This window comes from Neolamprologus brichardi, chromosome 17 (assembly GCF_056152115.1).
Source record: "Neolamprologus brichardi isolate AB-2024 chromosome 17, ASM5615211v1, whole genome shotgun sequence".
Classification (NCBI taxonomy): domain Eukaryota; kingdom Metazoa; phylum Chordata; class Actinopteri; order Cichliformes; family Cichlidae; genus Neolamprologus; species Neolamprologus brichardi.
In genome coordinates, this window is record NC_142120.1 from 30,976,659 (window position 1) to 30,999,424 (window position 22,766).

General features: G+C 42.4%; 1 protein-coding gene across 2 annotated transcripts in view; it reads left to right on the plus strand.

Moving 5' to 3' along the window:
- Positions 1 to 21,841, plus strand: part of gpc1a (glypican 1a) — a 47,234-nt gene extending 25,393 nt beyond the window's left edge. For both annotated transcript variants that reach the window (XM_087830691.1, XM_087830692.1), the window contains 9 exons: positions 7,435 to 7,593; positions 9,070 to 9,287; positions 9,551 to 9,724; positions 13,270 to 13,435; positions 13,580 to 13,710; positions 14,261 to 14,398; positions 14,676 to 14,806; positions 19,823 to 19,998; positions 20,338 to 21,841. In XM_087830691.1, the coding sequence (XP_087686817.1) occupies positions 7,435 to 7,593; positions 9,070 to 9,287; positions 9,551 to 9,724; positions 13,270 to 13,435; positions 13,580 to 13,710; positions 14,261 to 14,398; positions 14,676 to 14,806; positions 19,823 to 19,998; positions 20,338 to 20,522 (1,478 nt within the window). In that variant the 3' untranslated portion in view covers positions 20,523 to 21,841. The remainder of the gene's footprint in view (positions 1 to 7,434; positions 7,594 to 9,069; positions 9,288 to 9,550; positions 9,725 to 13,269; positions 13,436 to 13,579; positions 13,711 to 14,260; positions 14,399 to 14,675; positions 14,807 to 19,822; positions 19,999 to 20,337) is intronic.
- Positions 21,842 to 22,766: the final 925 nt, after the last annotated feature.

Sequence of the window (22,766 nt, forward strand, 5' to 3'; positions counted from 1 at the left end):
CCCTACACTAGAGATAAAATTAAACAAACAGTGGATTCACAGTGAATATGCAGATTTGAACAGATGAGTTTTGAGTTGGGATTTAAACTGGGGGAGAGAACCAAAGTTTCTTATTTCTGGGAGCAGAGAGTTCCACAGCCTGGGAGCAGAGCAGCTGAAAGCTCTGCTTCCCATGGTGGTGAGGCGGAAGGAAGGTACAGCAAGCTGGATAGAAGAAGAAGATCGAAGTGAACGGGCAGAACTGGTAGTGGTTAACAGGTCAGAAAGGTAAGGAGGAGCGAGGTTATGAATGGCCTTGAAGGTGAGCAGAAGAAGTTTGAATATTATCCAGAATTTCACAGGGAGCCAGTGAAGTTCCTGAAGAACAGGGGTGATGTGCTGGTAGGAGGGGGTTCTGGTGATAATGCGAGCAGCAGAGTAGTGAACCAGTTGAAGCTTATGGAGGGATTTTAGCCTTGGGGTACACCAGGTTTTAGCCTTGGTGTACCTCAAGGCTAAAACTGAGCCTTGGGGTACACCAGAGGTGGCGGGGAATAGACGAGAGCGGAATGATTTTAGTTGAATAAACTGGAAACGGTCGAGGAGATATGATTGAAACCAGGCGAGGGGTGTGTCAGAGATGCTGAGAGAGGAAAGTCTGCTTAGAAGTACAGAGTGAGAAATGGTGTCGAAGGCTGAGACCAGAGTCAGCTCCGATTAGAAGATCGTTAGTGGCTTTAAGTAAAGCAGTTTCTTTACTGTGACATGAGCGAAAACCAGATTGAAATCTCTCGTAGATTATTAACCAGGTGTAAATGAAGTTGAGCTGCAACCACTTTTTCGGGTAGATTGGAAATCGGACGGAAGTTGTTAAAATTGTTAGGATCTAAAGAAGGGTGTGCTCACATAGACGACCAGGGGTAAAGATAAGCCAGAAGGAGAGATCAGCCAAAGTATTTATTTGTATAGAGAGGTTCCTGGATATCTATTTTAGTAGAACCCTGTGAAAAAAAGAGAAGAATACTGGCATCTACCCTAGTGTGCAAATGCAGTGGTTGATATGCCAGCGCATGAAACCAAAGACGCTCCGCAAAGATGGGTTGAGTCCGAAGCAAACTTCATTTGAGGCAAAAATATTTCAGGAAGCTGCAGGTTTTAGGGATAAAAGTTAGGAAGTTTAAGACGTAGCTCAGAACAAAGGATTCACTTGTTAAACCCTGTCTGCAACCCCCACCCCCCACACACCTATTTGACATGATAATTGAAGGGCTCACATGTTTTATAACCTTCTAAAGCCATCAATACAACACATCTCGCTGCATACTTTAGCAATTCAGGACATTTTTTGCCTTTATGCCTGATTGAATACCACAAATGTGGCCAATTCAAACAAAACCCAGCCTCTATAGCTAGGGTTGGGTAGCTGTTAACCTTGAGGCATGAAGCATTTTAAACAGTTGGGTGTGGAGTTAAAAAAAAGAAAGAACGTAGATCTCATTTAAACCATTAAGGAATAGCAGCACCTTACAAAACCACAGCAGGGAAATTATGAACATAGCTGGTATTAACGTGCATACCCTTAATACCAGGTATCAGAAGACCTCTCATTATGTGGCCACGTGTGATTGGATGCACACCACAGACACACACACGCAAAGTTGTTTAGTCATTTCTGTTTGCAAATGTCCAGCACAGGACCAGTTTGGCAAAGCTATTTCTTCCCTTGTAAATTCCTGGATTTTCTCATCCATAGACTTTACTTGGTTGCGGCACCCGTGTATATTAACAGACCTTTAAGTATATTTCATCGGTCTCAAAGATGACTCTATCCGCAGGTATCAGAGGATCTTCACTGACCATATAGCCCAGGCTCTTCCCTTCTCATGCTTTCCTTCCACGGGCTTCTACTAATCTCGTGTTGGAGTTGAACAAGTATGTACACCTCCATTCATGTCGCATACATAAGTGTGTGCAGTCGACCCCTGGACACATGTAACAGGCATACAAAGTCCTAAAAGAACGAGGCCCTTTCCAGCGTCCAAATGTTCCTTAAGCAAAGGAACGTCACCTCATTGTCACCACGTTGTCGGTGTATTTACGCTAACACTTAGAGCTCTCCTCCTGTAATTGAGTCACATGACTCTTGTTAACACTAGGTGTCTTCATGAACGGGGCCAAAGAATCATGGAAAAGTAGCACCTATATATACACAAATATATATGTGTTATATATGCTTTTCTTAACTGAAAGAGGCCTTGGGCACTAGGAGATGGATTATGTCAGTGAGGGTTCCCGTAAGTCTAGTGCAAAATGTGTGTTTACCCCTAAGGAAGCTAACTTAACTAAATATATGCTGTAGCTCGAGGGCAAAAAACAGTGTGAGCAACCAGATTTCTCCTCTCCTCTCCCCTGCTCCACTTTACTCCGGGGCACTTAAAAGTTGTGTCTCGCTTAAAAGGAGTTTCTGCCATTTTGACAATCTCACTCTGCCTCTGTGTGCAGATGAATGCCCAATGCCTCTCCATTTCCCATCACGAAACCCTCGAGCAAGCCGCTTAATCCCAGATAACCTGCACTTTGATGGACCCTCTACTCTTTTTTTTTTCCGGCTCCTTTAAATGCACTTTCATGTGTGGGCAAGCGTGTTTGCAAGCTTGCTTTTTGTACACATGTGTTAGTGTGTGACCGCTGCACTCACTTCTGTCTATCCAAATAAATTAAGTTTTTATAGCAGGATCCCGGTTGCTTCCATTACCCAGAAACCCAGGAATGCAGTAGAGCGTATGTGTTTGTAGTAAAAAAAAAACAACAAAAAAACAAAAACGCCCCCGTGTCTTCACGGTCGGTAAGCAAACCGACAGCGAAATGCTAACATTAGCTGCTGTGCACGCGCACTCGAAGATGGCATCAAAGCCCATATGATGACTTTCTGTCTTATTTTTATGTTACGTTTTAGGTTGGATTGACACCAAATACTAAACCATACATTTTGTCATAAATAAATAGCCCAAGTTTGTGCTTTTTCTGTCCAGTAGTGAGAATGAAATATGTATGGGAATGGGAAATGATCTCCAAAATCTACTCTGTGGCAGAAAACAAGTGCAAGAAGAAAAGAGAAAAGTGCCTCTGGTCTTCTACTTCATTACTTTGCCCAAATGTTTGTGCAAATCCAAAAGTGCAAGCACTGACTGAAAGAATGTTTTTAAAAAAATAATTTTTAATAAATTTTCAATCGCACACTTAAGATTTTCATAATGAATACAAAATCTCCAGTTGATAAAATAGCATTTAAAAGTTAAAATGCTGTTAAAATGGAATAAGCTATTTAGTAAAGGATTTATTCGTACTACCAAATGCTCCAAAAAGTAGCACCCATAAATGATTTCTACCTGTCCAATCAGAGACGAATCTGCAGAGCTGTGTGGAAAATTGGCCAAACTGATCGTATAATATCAAAGTGTATATTTGACTAAATATGTGATTGAATGTTTGGAATAACTGGCAGTGAGGCTGTAATTACGGCGCACAAAGATGAGGATTCAGTGATTATCGCCGGAAATCAGATTGAAAGGACTGTGGGCGTCGTGAAAATTCACAGCTTAAGTGTGAGGATGTGATTAGTGTTCTTTTTAAGAGCTTCTTCCAACGCGAGCTAACGATGAGGCTCGCCGCTCAGTGAAGAAGCAGGTGTGACTGGTAGATTTTTTTAAAAGCTCAGATGAGTGAAGCGTCTCATCTCAGACTGAGTGACCTACGCTTGACACTAAAGACCGAATGAAAGAGAATCTCTCAGTGTTAGAGCTGATGGGCGTGTGACGGGTTTGACGCCGTGACTCTCTGTGCAAGGCAGCGAAACAAAGATTATGCCAAATATCAAAAGCAGGATGTGAGAAAAGAAGCAAGGTGATACAAAAGTCCTATTTCCTGCAATCCAGATGCCACCATTTATCTGTCACACACACACAACCACACACACACACAGTCACACACACACACACAACCACACACACACCACCCAGTGCCAATGAAAGATTCATGGAGCAGTGATGATGAAGGCATCTCCCCTTCTGCTCCACTTACTGCAGTGGACAAATTCTGCCCACCAACCCACACACACACACACACACGCACACACACACACACGCGCACCCACACCAACAAACCTGCACACCCGATTCCCGAAACTGTTAAGAAGGCAGAGAGCAGTGATGCACATAGCCTTGGGGTACTTACTCACCCTTAACCCTTCCAGACGTAGCCACATAAACACCCACACACACACACACACACACACACACACACACACACACACACACACACACACACAAATCCTGAAGGCAACCAGTCCATGCTGCAGACTGCTTTTGAGACTTTGTGAATGTTTATTTGTGTATGTGAGGAAAAGAATATTCAATTTTTTCAGTTTCTGGGAATCCCCACGAGACCAGAGACAAAAAAGAATAAAATGCTGAAGGCGATACATTTTCACATTTTGATTCTGCATTTCTGTGATGTTTGAATGTCATGATCAGGATTTAGTTCCTGGCTAGAGGTTATGAGCAGTCTCCAGACTTGCAGCTTTTGTTTCAGCGTTTGTGTTGCACTGGTGAACCATGTGTTGTGTAAGCTGAAAAAAAAAAACGACTGCAGCAATACATGAATAATATATACAGACAAGGACCGAATTATTTGCTTTAAAAGGAATGAAAATGTCATTCTTTTAAAAATATTTCCCAAAAGTTTTCGAACAGAGCAAGGAATTTTTTAACACAGCTTTTCCAAACATCCTAGTTTTATTCTGGATGCTCAAATTATTTTACTTTGCAGACAGAAACCAAATTATTTTAGAAAAAAATAAATAAATACCAGGGTCAAAGCATAGCTGGATAAAAGCCTGCAGTCGGTGGTTGTAGTTTTCAATAAGTCTCACACACATCTCCTGAGAAATCCCAGCCCGGTTTTCTTTGGCGAATCTGCCAAGCTCCTCCAGATTCGATGGTTTGTGGCATACACCTTGGTCTTCAGTTCGGCCCACAGATTTTCAGTGGAATTCAAGTCAGGGCCGGTACATCCCAGTCAATCACATTCACTTCAATGTTCACTTTGGTCTTCGGGAGGTAGTTCTTCTCCAGGAGCGACGCATGTTCTGTATCCGTGTCGCGTTGGGAGACAAAGCGATGACCCGGACCCAGTTTTTGCCAAAGGACGCGCTTCCAGTATGGATAATCTTTCCAGACTTCAGCCTGGCTTGAACGTATCACTTTTGTGGGAGTAGAGTTTTTCTTGGTCTCCAACCTCTCTTCTTCGCAACTTTCCCATCTTGGTTAAGTCATTCACTCGTGTCTTAGTTGTTCTGGGGTCTTTAAACACGTCTCTGTCAGGGTCCTGGGTCTCCTGACCCAGCGTGTTTAGTTCTTTGTGATTTTTGTATTATTGTACTTGTGAGTTATTCTATGGTTTCTAGTTTTGATCCCTTGCCCTTCATGTTTCTGTGTCTCCTCGGTTCTGTGTCAGTCTGTGTCATACTTCCTGTTTTACTTTGAAGGTCCGTGTCTTATGTGAATGTGTCCTGCTTTGCTTCCTTGTCTCGTCAGTTCTGATTTCTTCCAGCTGTGCCCTCCTTCTGTGTCTCATTCCCCTCGTTACTTCCCAGTGTATTTAAACCCTGTGTTTCTCTGAGTCAGTGTTGCGTTGTCCCTCAAGCTGTGTGTTTCCTTGTGTGCCTCTCTGCAAAGTGTGAGTTTATATTTTCCCAGTTTAGTTTAGTTTTGTATGCTTTTCCCCTGTCAGAAAATAAAGCTGAGTTTTTTTGAGTTCATCCCTCGAGTCTGAGTGCCTGCGTCTTGGGTCCGACTCCTGCCTGCCACACAGCAATTCATGACAGTCTCTCACTAGTTTTCTTTAGGGAGTCTTTGAACTCTTTTGCTTCCTTCCTCTGTCAGGCTTGTTCTGTGTTGTGTGTCTCTCTGAATGTCTTGATGATACTTCCGACTCCAGTTTTTACAACTTGGAATTGTTGTGATAGCTTTATCCTTAATATAACGATATCCGTCTTCTGCTTTGTGAGCATCAACAATTCTTTTAGCCTAAATGGATTTCTTTTGCTTTTGGCATGATGATTTCTCAAGTGACAGCTCAAACTGTTGCTGAGGTTTTTGGACGATAAACCTCAGTTTTAGCATTACAATGTAAAAGAACGCATCATTGCACAGCAGTGGTTTCTGCTATGGCTAAATATTAAAAGGTCCATTTGTCAGAGGCCTGATAATATCGACCTTGGTAATTTTTGTTTCTGTTAAATAAAAATATTGTTTGCAAACAGAAATAATATGGATTCTAAAGAAAATGAATCTGTTTAGGAATGCTAAATGCAATATGGGCTCCAACGAGGGACTTTTACAAAACGATTACAGACTTTAAATCAAGTTTACACACTTCCTCAAAAAGTGCAGACGCACAAATATACAGTCCGAGGGGAAAGCGGGGCAAAAAAGGTCATTGTTGGTGCTATATATGAATCAGCTATACTGTATACACTGTAAATAGTGCTCATCTTGTCTGAATGCATAAAAGGTTTCCAGCAGTGTCATAAATATTTTATGAGAAGCACCCAAATTCTTTACTCTGGCAAAAACATAGACAGAGAGTGTCCTGCAGCCAAGTTGTAATTAAGTAGCCAAATATTAGCAGAGCACTACACACAAGGAACACACAGCAGATACAAGTTTTCAAATAACACTGCAGCAGTAACTAAAGTGGTCCAACAGCATCTGCATACATGCCAAATCCTGCTAACCATGTGAGACCTGGGGGGTTGGCATGTGTCGAATAAATAGAAACAAAACATGTTTGTAATACGTTAAGATGTCTGAGATGAGATGAAAGATTTCTGTTGTCTCATTCTGCATCTTATCGGCACCACTACGTAGAGATTAGCCTCATTGTAATTGTAACATCTTGATGTTTGGCAGGTATTAATGTTTTAATCTTTCTGAGGAGGTTAGCAAGTAGATGTGGAAATACCTGCCAATTAAAAAGCGAAGCTACAGCTGATTGGAGCGTGAATTATTTTGCGCGCATTAATTTAGCAGAATACAATTTTGTCCTTGTTGTAGCTCTAGATTTAGAGATATTACAACAGTAGTCTCAAAGTGCGCTCAAATGTTAACCTAAGATGGCGCTAGATGCAAAGTCAGGGGGGCCTCATACTGTGCAGCAGTAGCTGACATATTTCAATCTAAGATAAAGTGGTGAACTGACTGTTGCCATCCTGATGAGTGATAATAGAGTCAGTTGCAGCTCCCGTCTGCACCTCACTCTTCTTTAAGCCCGGTGTTCGTGGTTGTTCGGTATGGTGGAAAACGGACATGTTCAAAAGCTGACAAGTTCATTTATTAGATAATGTCAATTCAGTTAAGCCCAATGAATTAATTAGTGTCCCTCTCACTGCGTCAGGTGAACATCTGAGGATGTGTCCTCAGGGCCCGACTTGCTGTACCAGCGCAATGGAGGAGGACCTGGCCGGTTTGAGCACCAAAGAAACAGAGGGACTGATCCGAGAGGCCGGCAGGTCGCTGCAGGCTGTCTTCAATGGTCTCCACAGGAGCTTTGACAGTAAGTACAGTGTATGTGTGTGTGTGTGTGTGTGTGTGTTTGTGTGCGAGACATTCATTACTAGCTGAGCTCGATAGCAAAGCTTCAGAAGTGAGCCCAGAGCAGTGTGACATTAGTGTGTTGTGTATCATTTTGTTGGTTACAAGCTCTGCCCGTGCACACCGCTCAATACTACAGCTGGAGAGGGTGGGTGTGTGTGTCACTGTACAAAAGTGTGCGTGTGTGCGTCAAGGGGACCCCTGACTGGGTGCTATAATGAGAGCGGACTCAGGCAGAAACAATGAAACACGATAAGCTGATCCCCTCATCTCAGGGGAGACACACACACACACACACACACACACCCACTCGCGTTCACACACAAACACGCACACACACAGAGGGGTGTCCCCTGGGGCAATGGCTGGTTCAGCTAATGAGCAGTTGACCCACTGAGGAGCCGAGTCTGCAGATCACTGCACATCAGAGGAAGAGAGAGGGATGTAAGGGAGGAAGAAGACTGAGATCTGCCGCTGCTAACACCAGCGAAACAGACGAATGCAACCAGAGAGGAATGTGTCATTAGCGCTGAGAAGAAACAATGTTTCAGGATAAAAATAAATAAAGAGAAAGACAAGTGAGAGCAGGAGGAGGAGGAGGAGAGGACAGTATTATTAGTCAGAAGGCAGCAGGCCACCTCGGTAGCAATAACGTGGCCGTCCATCTGGATGTTGTTAGAGCAGACTGGCACTGGTCCATGGCCTTTGAAGCATGAGGGAAAAGCCCAGACCAGTATACTGCAGAGACAGCTCGCTGACTCCCTCGTTCTCTCCTGTTGGCCTCTCGCTCGCTTTGTATCCATCTGTCTGCAGAGATCAATTAAACCTAGATAAATCTTAAGTCAAATATTATAAACGAAATGTGCATGAAAATAGTTAATCTGCATCGTGGCTGTTTAACAGAAAGGCCGTTAAAACAAAAATGACAAATGACAACGTGTGAGGTGAAAAAAGCCGTTTATAGTAACAAAGTCGCACTGAAAACTGACGCATTCCCCTCACCTCTCTAGACTTTTACAGTCCACCTCGGTTGTTTTTAGAGTTACGGTTCACAGCCTCATTACTTTGGCCCTGTCTCAGCAATATAGTAACCAGCCTGGCAGGTGCTCTTTCATCAAAATCCACCTGATAAACTCACTGTAACACTTCCTGCTCAGCACCAGCCTGCAGATTTGGTATGATATCGGCCAGCTCTTGAATCTAGCTGCTAAAAAAAGCCACATGGATCACTCAGCTCAGATGAAACCAGACACAAATAAAAGGACATTTTTGGAGTGTCTGGAAACAGAAATCCAGATGATTGCTGTTGCTGTGTGTTTACTACACGTATAAATAGGTGTTTGTTTGCTACACTTGACGTGTCGAGCATGTGCATGTAATTCGCCTTGTTGTGGAGCTCTGGTTAAGGTGAGGCTCTTCTTCTCCTTCCCTCCTTCAGTGTATTTCACTGAGCTGCACGGTCGCTCCGAGCGCTCCCTGCAGGAAGTGCTGTCTCCTCTCGGCCCGCTGTACTCCCAGAACAGCCGTCTGTACGGGGATCTCTACACAGACCTTCGTCAGTACTATCGGGGCTCTGCTCTCAACCTGGACGAAAACCTCTCCGAGTTCTGGTCCCGCCTTTTGGAGCGCACATTCAAAGCCTCTGCACCCACAGATGTGAGTAAAGACAAAGTATCCTTTTTTTCCGAGACGCAAAATAAAAAAGGTGTGTAGGGAACTGACTCAGCTGAGAAAATAATGTTACAGCTAATTCCAGTTGGGTCCCCAAGTGTTGGCCGAACTGGAAATTCTTGATGTGGTTTGGGAATTCCTTTGCCTTTGCTCTTACTCTGGAAGATCTTGTATTGTTTCTAACAGCGTACCCAGCAACATATTTCATCCGCAGTGTGTCCACTTCCACTGTCACCTCTGTGTCACAGGTCAGCTTATCAGAGGACTACCTTGAGTGTGTTGCTAAGCAACAGGAGACGCTGCGGCCGTTTGGAGACGTCCCTCGAGACATGAAGGCGAAGGTGATCCGGGCGTTTGTCACAGCCAGGTCGTTTGTCCAGGGGCTGTTAGTCAGCGCAGATGTGGTCAGGAAGGTCTCACAGGTGAGCGTGCGTGCTTGTAATACTCATTTAGGTGTTGGGAGAAATGGCAAGTCCCCATGAGGTATATAATTAAATATGAGAGTGAGCAAGTAGCAGTTCAGGTTCAAGTTAGGGTAAATCGCAGCAAAAAAAAAATTCTGGCCCCCAGTTTTGCCTGCCTCTTTGTTGGTCATCTGGAAGAACAAATTCTATATAATCACCCAAATAACCCTTATTTACCATTCATTGTATCTTGGAAACGTTATATAGATGATGTGTTTTTACTCTGGAAAGGACCAGTCTCTATACTACTAGAGTTTGTTGAATTCCTTAATGGACACTTTGCGGGCTTACGCTTCACCCTCAATTACAGTACTGAAGAAATTAACTTTCTGGAGATGAAAGTAACAAAAAAAGACAAATCTATGTCCACATCTCTGTATTCTAAACCCACTGATCGGAATACATTATTACATGCTGCAAGTTTCCATCCGAACCACCTCAAAAAGAGCCTCCCTGTAAGCTAATTGATTAGACTCAAGCGTATCTGTGAGATTCATGATGAATATAATGAGAGTAAAGAGGAGATGTTGAACAAATTCAAAGAAAGGAAGTATAAAGAGGACTGGTTAAGATCTGCAGAAGAGAAGGTGAGTTCAGTAAGTAGGGATGTCTATTTAACAACCAAGAAATCTCCAAAACATAAACCTAATCTTATCTTCTGCACAACCTTTACGCCAAAAACCAGAACAATTAAAGAAATAATTCTAAAACATTGGCATATCCTTCAGAATGACCCAAACTTATTAGGTACCTTTAAAGAACCACCAATGATAACCTACAGGAGAGGAAGGAATATTAATATTAAAGATAGGCTTGTTAGAGCCTGCCAGGACCCTATTACTCCAGATAAAACCCTGATAACCCATAACCTACATGGTAATTTCAAGTGTGGGGCATGCATTAATTGTCAATACACCAAAAAAGTTAAATCATTCAAAGACCCTATAGGTGAAAAAAACCATTGCCATAAAGGGCTTTATTACATGCAGAATTAAAAATGTAATCTACATGATACAGTGCCCATGCAATAAAGTATATATAGGAGAAACATCTCGCCCTCTTAAAGATCGAATTAATGAACACAGAAGTTCAATCAAGAGGAATGATTTAACCAGCCCTGTTGCAAGACACTTCAATGATAAACATCCAAATTCACCATTATTTTTCCTAGACATAGAAGCCATTAAACTAAACCAAAGAGGTGGCAATATAAATTTTATCCGGAAAAAAAGAGAAGCATCTTGGATATTCTGTTTTAAGAGTCTGCACCCCAAAGGTATGAATGAGGATTTTTCTATCAATGAGTTTTTATGAACTACACCTCCTTTTTTTTTTTTTTACCAGTTAAATTACTCTCACATGAGTAATATTTATTTAATTAATCTTATTATTTTAGCCAAAGAAGAAGTAGCGCTTTAGACATCTCCTCTTAAGTCTGCAATTCAAATCTAAATTTGAGATATTTTACATTTTAGAGACATAAATAAGGATCTTTTAACAAATGTGTTCCCATGTGATGATGTAATTTTGTTTTCTAATTCAAACGTGCTTTTACCATTAAAGACCCCCCCCCCCCCCTTTTTTTCTTTTTTTTTAACCTGTGTGTATATTTATAGCATCCTCCTTATGCATTTCATGCATGTGTTATTTTCAGACATATGGGGGTTATGTCACCCCCCCTCCTCCTCATCACTAATGATCTAGTCCGGTATTTACTTGGGCGGGACTTAGCCAATTAACCAATACCTACCTATTATATGTCAGCTGACCTATCTATGAAGTTTTGACTGGTTAATTTGAAATTTTTTTCTGTTTCCTGTCTTGTATTTAAGCAATTTTTACAATGTTTTACTATGACCCTGATGAAGGCCACAAGCCGAAACGCGTTGGTCTATTATTAAAGTTGTTCGTCTTCCCTCAAGTGTTGCTGGAGTTCCTGCTTCAGGTTAGGGTAAAGCCACATGAACTCAGTGAAAGGCAAATGATGTCCACTGAAGTCATGGAAACACGAACGTCTGCGCACACACAGCCTGTGTCTGTGTGTGTGTGTCCAAGGCCTGCCTGGTGTAGTCCCAGGAAAGCAGAGATGATGGCTGCATGATCGTCACTCCCTGGCTGCCAGAGAAAATGTCCCCACCCTACAAATGAGAAACACAAAGATCATCAGAAATGAAGTGTCAGACTCTGCCATGAGAACAAAACTCTCACTTGGAGGGATGACAGCAAATTATGGGTGTGATGACGGGTGTTTTTTTTTTTTTCTCCAGCTCTTGCTGCAGTTTTCTCATCTCTCGGGGACGGAGCGTGTCAGATTTGGCTGTTTGTGTTTGTCTCCGTTTTATGGTTTGCAGCAATGTTTGATTTAGGACACAAAGAACAAAAGCAAGGCATGCCTTCGGTTCATCACTCGTCCCAGATGCCAGTATATCAGCAGTGCTTAAATCTTTGTTTTTTTTAAAAGCAGGAATTGGGTACTGTTAAGCCCATTTTCCCAAAACTCGGCATGTTTCTGGTTTCCCGTAGGTTCCATTCATTTCTGATTGATATGAAAATCTGAGCACATTCTTGAAACCTGCTCAAGTTGTGCACTCCATCGCAGCACATGTAGGCCACCTCGTTTAGTTTTTGTCAAAACTCCATTAGCAGCGCAGACTTTTAAACACATGAAAGACATTATCGCATGGAAAAATGTGTGACGCAAATGAACGCAGACCTCATGCTGACAGCGACTGTTTCCACACGAGCGGGTCTCGAGTGTGTGCTGACTGAGTTTCAGAATGCACAGAGATGAATGTGTAAGGGTATGGAAAAGAGCACGGCGCTTATTAAATTCAGACAAACACACCTTTGTGTGCTGTTGTTTCTCTGATTTGAAGCGTCCCACTCTGAGATGTGACAGCAGTCGTGGTGAAGCTGACAACATTTCATGACTTGGGTTCATAATTAGAAGCTGAGAGAGCAGCAGTGTTGTAAAAAGACAGACAGGTAGGGTCATCATCGCCTCCCAGTTGCGCCTGTATTTCATATGCTGCGATAGCGCCCTCTACTGTGTGTTTTTTAATTAGTTCCCTCATTGAAAGGACAGGGGAAAGAACTAATTTCTGTTTTTTACCCCTTAGCAATGAAAGACAGAGGGGGGCAGGCTGACAATAGCCGATCAGGGTGGACAACAAACTTTGTGAAACAACGTGAGAAAGAGGCAATATAGGATTTACAAAATAATGCCAGAGGTGCAGCTACTAAAAATCTCAGACAAGTTCAGATCTCAGTGACTTGAACATCAAGGGTTAGTGTTAGGTCACAAGGTTTTTTGAAAATCTTGTGAATCCAATAACTAGAGAAGGAAGTCACCTGGGATTTCACATTTGCACCACAGGTGCATCTCCTGAGGCGGAGGGGTAGCGCTGGGGACTGCCAATATTTTTTGTTCTGTCTTTTTTCCTGAAAGAAACATAAACTTCCTTCTTTTTGAATGAAACTGACTCTTCCATTCATCATACCAGGTTTCTCTGAGTCCAGAGTGTGAGAGAGCCTTGATGAAGCTGCTATACTGCCCCCATTGTCGTGGCGTGGCCTCTGCTAAACCGTGCTCCAGCTACTGCGCAAACGTCATGAAGGGCTGCCTGGCCAATCAGGCTGACCTGAACCCTGAGTGGCAGAACCTTATAGGTGAGACACAATGAAAATCTTACTAATCGTCTGAGAATTCACTTAATTTAATTCACTTAAATAGTTCATTTAACAATTCTGCTAAACAAAAAAAATCAAAAAGCACTGCCCGGTTAACGTCGCTGTCCTCACTCCCCTGTTAAGACACGATGATCCAGGTGGCGTCTAGCTTCAGCACAGAGCCCAGCCTCGACGTGGTTCTTTCTTCCATCCCAGTTCGAATCTACGAGGCGGTGCACTACCTGCAGGAAAACATGGATGCTTTTACAGCTAAGGCAAGCTTGTGTGACTCAACACCTATATTAGTTTTTTATCTCCAAATAACCAGCTCATCCTCCAAACCTTTTACTTCTGTACTGGTTTTATTCCCATGTTAAGGAACATACAAAGTCATATAAGGACAGAATGGTGGATCCATAGTTTAAAGGTTGACACATTAGTTCACATATTTGTGTAACCAGGAGAAACGAATCCCTTTGGGGGTTGCACGGGGAAGGTTGTCTGGCAAATGAAACATACAGCTGCTATGGTGACCCCTTGTGAGTAAGGGATCATAAAGAACGTAGCACCATCCAGATATGTCCGTTAGTAGAATGGAGAGCATTATTAGCTTACATAGTTAGCCACAGGTATACTGATAGTGATCTGCTCCTTTAATATATACCGATTAATGTACTGTCAGTGCAAAAGAAGCTGAGATTTTCAAATGCTTGTCTGTGGCGCCATCTAGTGGGTGAATTAGATATCACCAATGTAAACTTAGCTAGTAAATACCTCACGGTGTGTGCATCTTTCTATCTGTCTTTGTCTCTTTTGGGCTTGTAGGTGTATCAGACGTGTGGAATGCCAGGAGAGCCAGGAACAGGAAGTCCCACCCCTCATGAACAGAAGAAGAAGAGTGGCTCCTTGACCGCGTCCGAGTACAAACCCTCCCCGACTGCTGGACTCAGACTTGAAATGCAGGTGCATACATCTACCTGTGTGTGGTGTGCCTTAAAAATAATGATTACATACTTAACGACAGCAAGCATCAGTGGATTTTCATGGATGTAAGCGCAAACGGCCGGCTGAAGAGCTCAGCAGGATTTCTTTTATCGGTGTTTGCATGGCTTTTAAGAGTGAGACTCCATCGCAGATTGTCACTTTATGCATTGTTTGTAAAGACTGTTTGCACTCTGACAGCATATTAAGTGTGTGATTAAATGCAATGACTTGGAAACTGACAAGTCTTTGTTGTTAGGTATCGGATCTATCCAGTAAGCTGAGGGAGATGCGTCAGTACTGGATTCAGCTTTCTTTGGCACTATGTGGCAAACTGGCACCTGGAGGCAACAGTCAGGACAAATGCTGGAATGGTATCACTAAAGCCAGGTAGGGGAAAAAAGCAGGAAATGTGCGTATTAATGTTGATTTTAAAAACAAGCCTGAACCTAACCTCTTATGTGTTTTTCTCTGTTTACTTATCTATACATCATATAAAGATTATTACTTAACCCCCCTACATTTATCCTCAGCATTAATGTGGGGCTGTTATTCTTATTTGAAATGTTTTTATTCATGCACTTTGCTAGAGCAGCTTTGTATGATTCACATATCAAAATAATCCCTTAATATAGTACACAGGACCATGGTGCAGCCCCTCAGTTAATCCACACTCTTCTTCCTTTAAGCCAGCTTCTGCAGATTGGTTTTGCTCCCCTCTTAAAGAAAAGATGTGGACAGCAGATGAGTGGAGCTGCTGTGCTCACAACCAGAGCTGTGTGTCTAAGATGATCATATGACCCTTGTCACCGTCTGTCAGAGCTGAGAATAGAAATAAAATGGAGTGTTTTAAGTAGGCTGGAAGTCTGGGCTTTTGGCTTATACAGATGTGATCGCACAGGAGTCTCTGTGGACTATGATGTTTGCAGACGACACTGAAGAGGTGGAAGAGACTCTGGAGAGGTGGGGCTATGCACTGGAGAGAAGAGGAATGAAATTCAGAAGAATACATGTGTGTGAATGAGAGAGAGAGACAGGTGGAAAGGTGAACATAGAAGGAGCAGAGGTCGTGACAGTAGATGAGTTTAGATACCTGGGTTCGACCATGCAAAGCAGATGGCGCACAAGGGAAGTGAAGAAGAGAGTGCAGGCAGGATAAAGTGGGTGCAGATGAGTATGAGGGCTGATTTGTGACAGAAAGACAGAAGCAAGAGTGAAAGGGAAGGCTTACAAGATGACAGTGAGACTATCTTGGAGACAGTGAGACTGACAAGAAAACAGGAAGCCGAGCTGCAGGTGGCAGAGCTGAAGATATTTGGTTGTGAACTACCAGGATGGACAAATGAGTACTTCAGAGGGGCATCTCAGTTTGAGGGGTTTGGAGACAAAGTTAGGCTGAGTTAGTCTGGACATGCGCAGATATATCAGAGAAATGATGCTGAATATGGAAGTGCCAAGCAAGAGGAAAAGAGGAAGACCACAGAGAAAGTTCAGGGATGTAGTGAAGGAGGACATGCAGAGGGTTGATGTGCCAGAGGAGGATGATGGAGGTTAGGGTGAGATGAAGGCAAATGATCTGTGGTGGCAACCCCTCAAGCTATCAAGTGAAAGAAGAAGAAGAAGTTCATAGTCTGTTTTGTGTGTACTTTTTCTTTTTAGGTTTTTGTTGTTTTTGACTGCAATCCTTAATCCCACGTGCACTTGTTACTGAAAGGCAGGAAGGCAGTTAGACATCCGAGTCCTCCCGGAGACCCTTCCCACCTTCATCCCAACAATGACTGTTGAGTGAAGTTTCATTCCAAAGAGAACACTTCTTTTTAATACTTAAAAACTGGAAAATGCTTCTAAAGAGAAGTGGGAAACGGAGGAAGAAAGCCAAACATCCAGCTTCTGATGAAGCTGCTAGACACAGGCCTCCTCTTCACGTTGAAAGCCATTTGTCAAAACAAAGCAGGCATCAGTTCCAAGGTGGCGAACTTACATCTCTTCCACATACAGTGATTCCAAATCCCAGCAGAAATCCACATCCTGCGACACAGGTATTCATGGAAACAAAAGAACACACCCCTGTGTGTTTTTCTGCCTCCCTTAATCCATGTGCAAATGGATTAGAGAACAATCTGATGATCCAGCCACGCTTCACACGCACACACGCATTCGCACCTCCCTTTCTTTAAAGTGCTTGGATTAGGGCCAACTAAACATCAAATATGTGCTGTGCCTCTGTGTGTGTGAATAATGTGAAAGAGGCCATGAAATAAAGATGAATTGCTGACTGTGTGTGACTGTGTGTGATAAAGAATATGCCATTAATGCTCGCTTGCAGCTTTGCAGTGACATCTTGTGGTTTTCTGTAGAGCTCAATAGATATCAGACGCAGAATTACAACAGAAATCCTGTGGAAACAATAACTCGGCATTATCACACATCTTCTTGCAGTAGGATTGTGTCGTGGTGCTCAAATTGCAACAACAAATTCCTTCTCCTCACATACAAGGTCTTGAATAATCAGACTCCATCTATCTTTGGTTCTGTGGGTGTGTCCTGCTTCCACCCCTGGGGTGCAGTCAAATAGTCAAAAAAAGGACCTGCTTCCTCCTTCTACTACACATTGTTCTTTGACTCTAGTGGAAAATGTCATGAAGAAAGAAAGTTGTGAACCACACTGTCCAAAAGAGGGAAAACAACACGTGCATCTTACTTGTTATGTGCCATGTTGTTTACGTGTTTGGCTCCTCCCATCAGAGTATGAGTGGGACTGTGTTTTTTTTCCCCTCTCCTTCCTCCAAGGTGTGTGTTGGCAGAGACATGCAGCGACTGCTAATTGAGTGGACAGCAGCCTCTTAGCCTCCAGCTGACAGCCACCTTGCATCTCTCCTTGAGCCAGCCAGTTGCTCGTAGCTTTGAGTGCTTGTGTGAGAATCCTGAACTTAAATCCTTTAGTGAACAGCGTGAGCTCATTTGTATTGCTGGTATCGTGGCGTGTTTATCTGTTAGGAGCATAGACTAGAACATTGTCTTCTGTTTGCCTTTTTATTTTTGGTCAGGGGAGAGCAGGAAACATTGGTTTTTGTTTTGGTGAAGCAAATAAATTCCTGCTTAGCGTCTTTGGTTGTCAGGGTGCCCGTCTTTTCTTGGGAGTCGCGTCTCATGTTGTGTTTAGGTTACCCCGAAGGCTAGGGCACGTAACATGAATTGGGAGCTTGAACCCGGGACCTCTCACACCTTTCTCATCCAGAGACAGAAACACCTGGGGGGAGGACACACCCATATATACTGTGGTGGGAGATGCCAAACATGTAAACAAACTGGCAACTGATCCTTGATCATTACATACTTCACCACATCATTTCCTCCTTCTTTTTTAAGCCTGTCTATAAGTGAGGAAAAATTCCCCCCATCCATCACTTATCCAATTCAGAGTCCTGTGTGTGTGTGTGTCTGTGTGTGTGTGTGTCATAAATTACTTTAATGATGATCCTAAAGTCTGGGGATTCTGGCTACAGCGGATATAACTAATGCAAAGTGAACTATAGCTAACATTAAACACAACGATCAATTAATATAGCGCATAATCTTGATTTAGAGAGCTAATATAAATCCACAGTATGTTCTTCACATAAGGCGATAGCTTGATGAGAAGTAGATCCTGTTACAGCAGCTGTGGGTTTAGCAGCCTGCTGTTGAAAATTCTAAACAAATCGGCAGGCTGTAAATTGGGGAACACTCATAGTTAATATTTGCATGATCTGCGTCACTTTGTCAGTTTATTTTAAATCATTTAATGGTCGGATGGTGAGTAGCTATGAGTTATGGGATCTCATTATCTCCTTTCCTTTCATAAAGGATGGTGCAGTTTGTCCTATGCTGGAGGAGGTGATAATGAAGCATCGAATGACCTTTTCTAAGTATTTAGAGAATTCGAACGGCTCTTATTATGGCTGCCATGCAGATACCTCTGGGTCGCTTCAGTTAGAGACCTTCCTAAGCAGAATTGACTATTCGACCGCGCCCCCGGTCTCCTGTGGAGCCAGAGCACAGCTGTCTCCGCTTACAGGGTAGCCGTGATAGGAAGCTGTGCAGAGGAGTTTTTGGATGGGCGTAGAGCGGCTTTAGGCTGAAACATGTAAACAAACTGGCAACTGTTTGTTTTTACCTTTTAATGAAATTGTGTTTTATTTGTAAATTTGCCTTGTTTGAGTCTTTTCATAAAGAAAAATACCTGAATATATTGGCTGAAAGAGAGTTTTAGGCCTATGCAAAAGTGAATGGTAGGCATATAGTGACTCAGACCTCACGCGCCTGCAAAGATATTTGGCTGTCTGAGACAAAATGAAGTTTTAGTTTCTTGTTTGCATAATAAGTTCTTTGCCACAGCATACTTTGTCTTATTTATGCCTACATTTTATTATTTAATTACAACAGAAAGTTAAACAAAATCACACCCCTGCTCGTCCATTGCACCGGGACATGTTGATCTCTTTCGGCTGGTTTCCCAGGCACAGATTTCTAGACTTGAAGATCCTGATTGGAAAAAGTATTTGGTCTGGGATTAGACATAATCCATGTCTGGAAAAACTAAGCCCTGATGATCAATGCTAAAAACACTGGCCCACAATTGAAAAGAGATGCTTACTCCTGACATAGCTGGGGTGGCTGACACAGCAGCATAGGTGTCAGTCTGAAAGGGGTGTAAGTCAGAAGGCGAATTACACAACCAGACTTTGCACAGCTCCATCAGGAGTCACAGAGGGTTTATGTAATAGTTTTTCAAACACAGCACTCCTCACGACTTTTAATGTTTCTCAAGCAGTGTCTTGCTGGATGAAATACTTTAAAAATATAATAAATAAAAATTATATCATTATATATTTTTTAAAAAAGGCGGAACGGGGGGATTTTTTTCTTCTGCAGCACTGATTTTACTATCCACTGGTGCCCATTTCTTAAAGCTTTGGGATTAGGTATTGTATTTTCCAGTTGAGGATACTCACAAGTACTTGTTTTGCACAACCACAGGCTGCACGACTGTGCTTTTAACACCACAAAGGCCACCTAATATAGCTGCGCGAATTCCCTCTACTAAGATTCGTCAGGCTGTTGGGGTTCTCTCTGTATTGTTGTAGGGTCTTTACCTTTCAATACAAAGTTATTTGAGGTGACTGTTGCTGTGATTTGGTGCTATAGAAAAAAAACAAAATTTAATTGAATAGTAATTAACTGCATTTGAGAAAACCCCGAAGGCTAAGATAAGCTAGGAAGTGCCCATAAAACCAAATATTGATGCCTCACAGTCCACTGAGCACACACAAGCTCTGTCATCAGCGATAATGTGACAGTCATAAGGCAGTGATTTAAGCCATGAGCATCATGCTTCTATTCCTGTCGCTTCTCATGGCCAATTAGGTACCTTCCAGAAGTGATGGGCGATGGTTTGGCCAATCAGATCAACAACCCAGAAGTGGAGCTCGACATCACAAAGCCAGATATGACCATCCGGCAGCAGATCATGCAGCTCAAAATTATGAGCAACAGGCTGAAAAATGCACTGGATGGCAATGATGTAGACTTCCAGGATGCAAGTGAGTCATCTTCTGGTAAAAGTAGATTCCAGAAATAGTTGTTTTATATCATACTGATTCTGCAAGTAGATCAAATGCACCAGCTCTCTTGTTTCGGGGGTCTTATTCCCTAGAGTTAATGAGACCTGGGATTTAAGGACAAAATATTCCCTATAAATGGTGTAATTAAAAGATTAATTGCATTCAGGAATGTCACACGGACCCAAATACAATTGGGCCAATTATCAAGAGCAGCTGAAGGTGACATTTAACAAAAAAAGCTAGTTTCCACTGGTCTTTAAAGAATTATTTCACAGTTTACCGTTAACAGTGTTCTATCCGTATCGCTCTCATTTCCAGGTGATGACATCAGCGGCTCTGGAAGCGGTATGTGTGTAGGTGGCCAGTGTCCTCGTAGCAGACCGGGATTGTATGCCTACTCGCCGGACAACAACCGAGTCAGAGGCGCGGCCGCGTTCCAAACCGGCTTCTGTAGCCTGCTGCTTCTGCTCCCGGCGACCCTTCTGCTGCTGCTTCAGCGATGATGGACCACCGCCGCCTTCGGTCAAGAGTTTGAAGTCAAAGGCAGGGCTGAACCATGGGAAGGACAAACGGGGGTTCAGCTTGAGGAAGTAACTTTGCCAAAACAAAAAAAAAAACAACAACAAAAAAACCATTAAAAAATAAATAAAGGAGACATTTGTGGAATGAGAAGACATTTTCATCGACTCAGAAGAGCAAAAACTGATTGTATTCTTTATTTTACTGCGTTTACATATGTCTTAGCTTGCTAGCGTGTTTTTGGAATGAGGACAGACGAATAAGGGATGACAAAGAAGACTCTGATGAAGATAATGATGTCTAATTGTGTCCAATCAGCAGGCTGCAGAGGCCTGTGAAAACATGTTCGGTGCCCTGATATACAAACAAGTTTTTTCTGGGTTTTTTTAATTTAATTTTTTGTTATTTCACTACTTGAGTCAGAGTTGTCTACCTTAACAAACATTGTGTACGCTGTAAATGTTCGTGTACATTAGCTTAAAGGCTGGCACCATATCGAGTCATGAATGTACAGTATAATACTCTACTGGCGATGAATTCCCCGTAATCTGTGATGTCGTCGTCCAGAAGCCTTGGTGTCACTGCTTTAAGCGGACAGACTCGGTGGGATTTGTTCGAAATATTGCAGATAACTGATCACAACCCTGTCATGTATCAGATGTGCTGTACTGTAAACCCAACAATTTCAAATTGGCTTTCAGAAGAAAGCTGAAACAACCACTTCTTGTTTTTTTAATAACAACTCATGATCTCTGTGAAGAAGTGAGCAGCCTCGTTGACGCTCTTAGACTCAAGCACACACAAGCAGTTTCCTTAAGTTCTGTTTTGTGAAGACAGGAGAATGCGCACGATTGTTACACATCTGTTTGCAGTAAACACAAACATACACACACACAAAACTCCACAGAGAAGATAAAGTCCAGAGAGGACCATTTGGGGAATGCTCGCCTGTGTTGAGGCTGATGTACGGTCGATCAAACCAAAGCTTATTACACATACGTGAGAACCCTTCACCAGGTTTTATACTCCATACGCACCAGAAAGAAAAGAAAAGGTTTAAAGTTCCTGCAACTTTTGTACATACAGGATATTTGTGAAATAGTGTGTGCATTAGCCTGGTGATCATTTACTTGGCATGCCTGTCTTCAAGCTGCAGCACCATACTGCTACATATGGAACTTCTGATTCACGCAAATGTGTTACACACACACACACATTTTTCACTCTGTGTATTGAGCCGGGTTTTTTTATACATCAGTGTATCGAGTCACACATTTCATTCATTAAACTCTGTTTGATTGTAGCTGTGGGTTTTTTTTGTCATTGATGTGAAGAAATGGGTCAGCAGTTTGGCAAAATGTAACTAGAGTCTTCGAGATCTTCATGAGAACATTAATAACACATTCAAGTGTGTTTTTAAAAGTAAAGCTACAGACAAAAGCCAGTTAACTTAGTATTTATTAAGAGTGGAACTGGGTGTTATGTGGCACCTTATCTGAGCTGATCAACAAGACTTTAGTTTCTTTTTTTTTTTCACAAACATTAAACCAGTTCAGGGCTGGAAAAAAGGACTTTCGTGTTAAAATCCTCTACGTCACATCAGAAATAAACAGCCTGATACAAAAAAAGTTATTTAGCCTCTATAGCGTTATATATATTCCACTTTCAGGGCATTTTACAAGGGATGCATTTTTATAAAGCTCTGAATTATATTAAAGTTTAAAACGATGTATGGTTAAGGGTGTGGGCACTTTGACAGGTTACTTTACAGTTTGTTGGTTCCTTTTGGAATTACAGCAAAAAAAAATTTCAATGTGGTAAATTTTCCTAACCATCTGATAATTACGAGCTCCAGTTTGAGTTAAACCATAGGTTTACTGAGGTTTTGCAGACACCCCTACGACATCATTGTGGATGTGTGACAATCAGGGTGACGATGTAGGATGAAGTGAAGACCCCAGTTGTCCAGGCCTAGAGACCAGTCCTGGGGAAATTGAGGGGAAAATGACTATTCCCCTGAGTGGTTGTGAGAGGTTATTGGAAAACGATTCCTAAAGTAAAATTCAGACAGGTCTAGGGAAAAATCTATATTCCCCAACTGATTGGCAAAAATCTCCTTGTGATTGCTTTGCTAGCAGATTGCTGTGGTGGTTGTTTCACAGACTGGTCTAAAAACACTAACCACTTACTCTACATCGTGCAAGAAACCTGAATATTAAGTTTGCCTT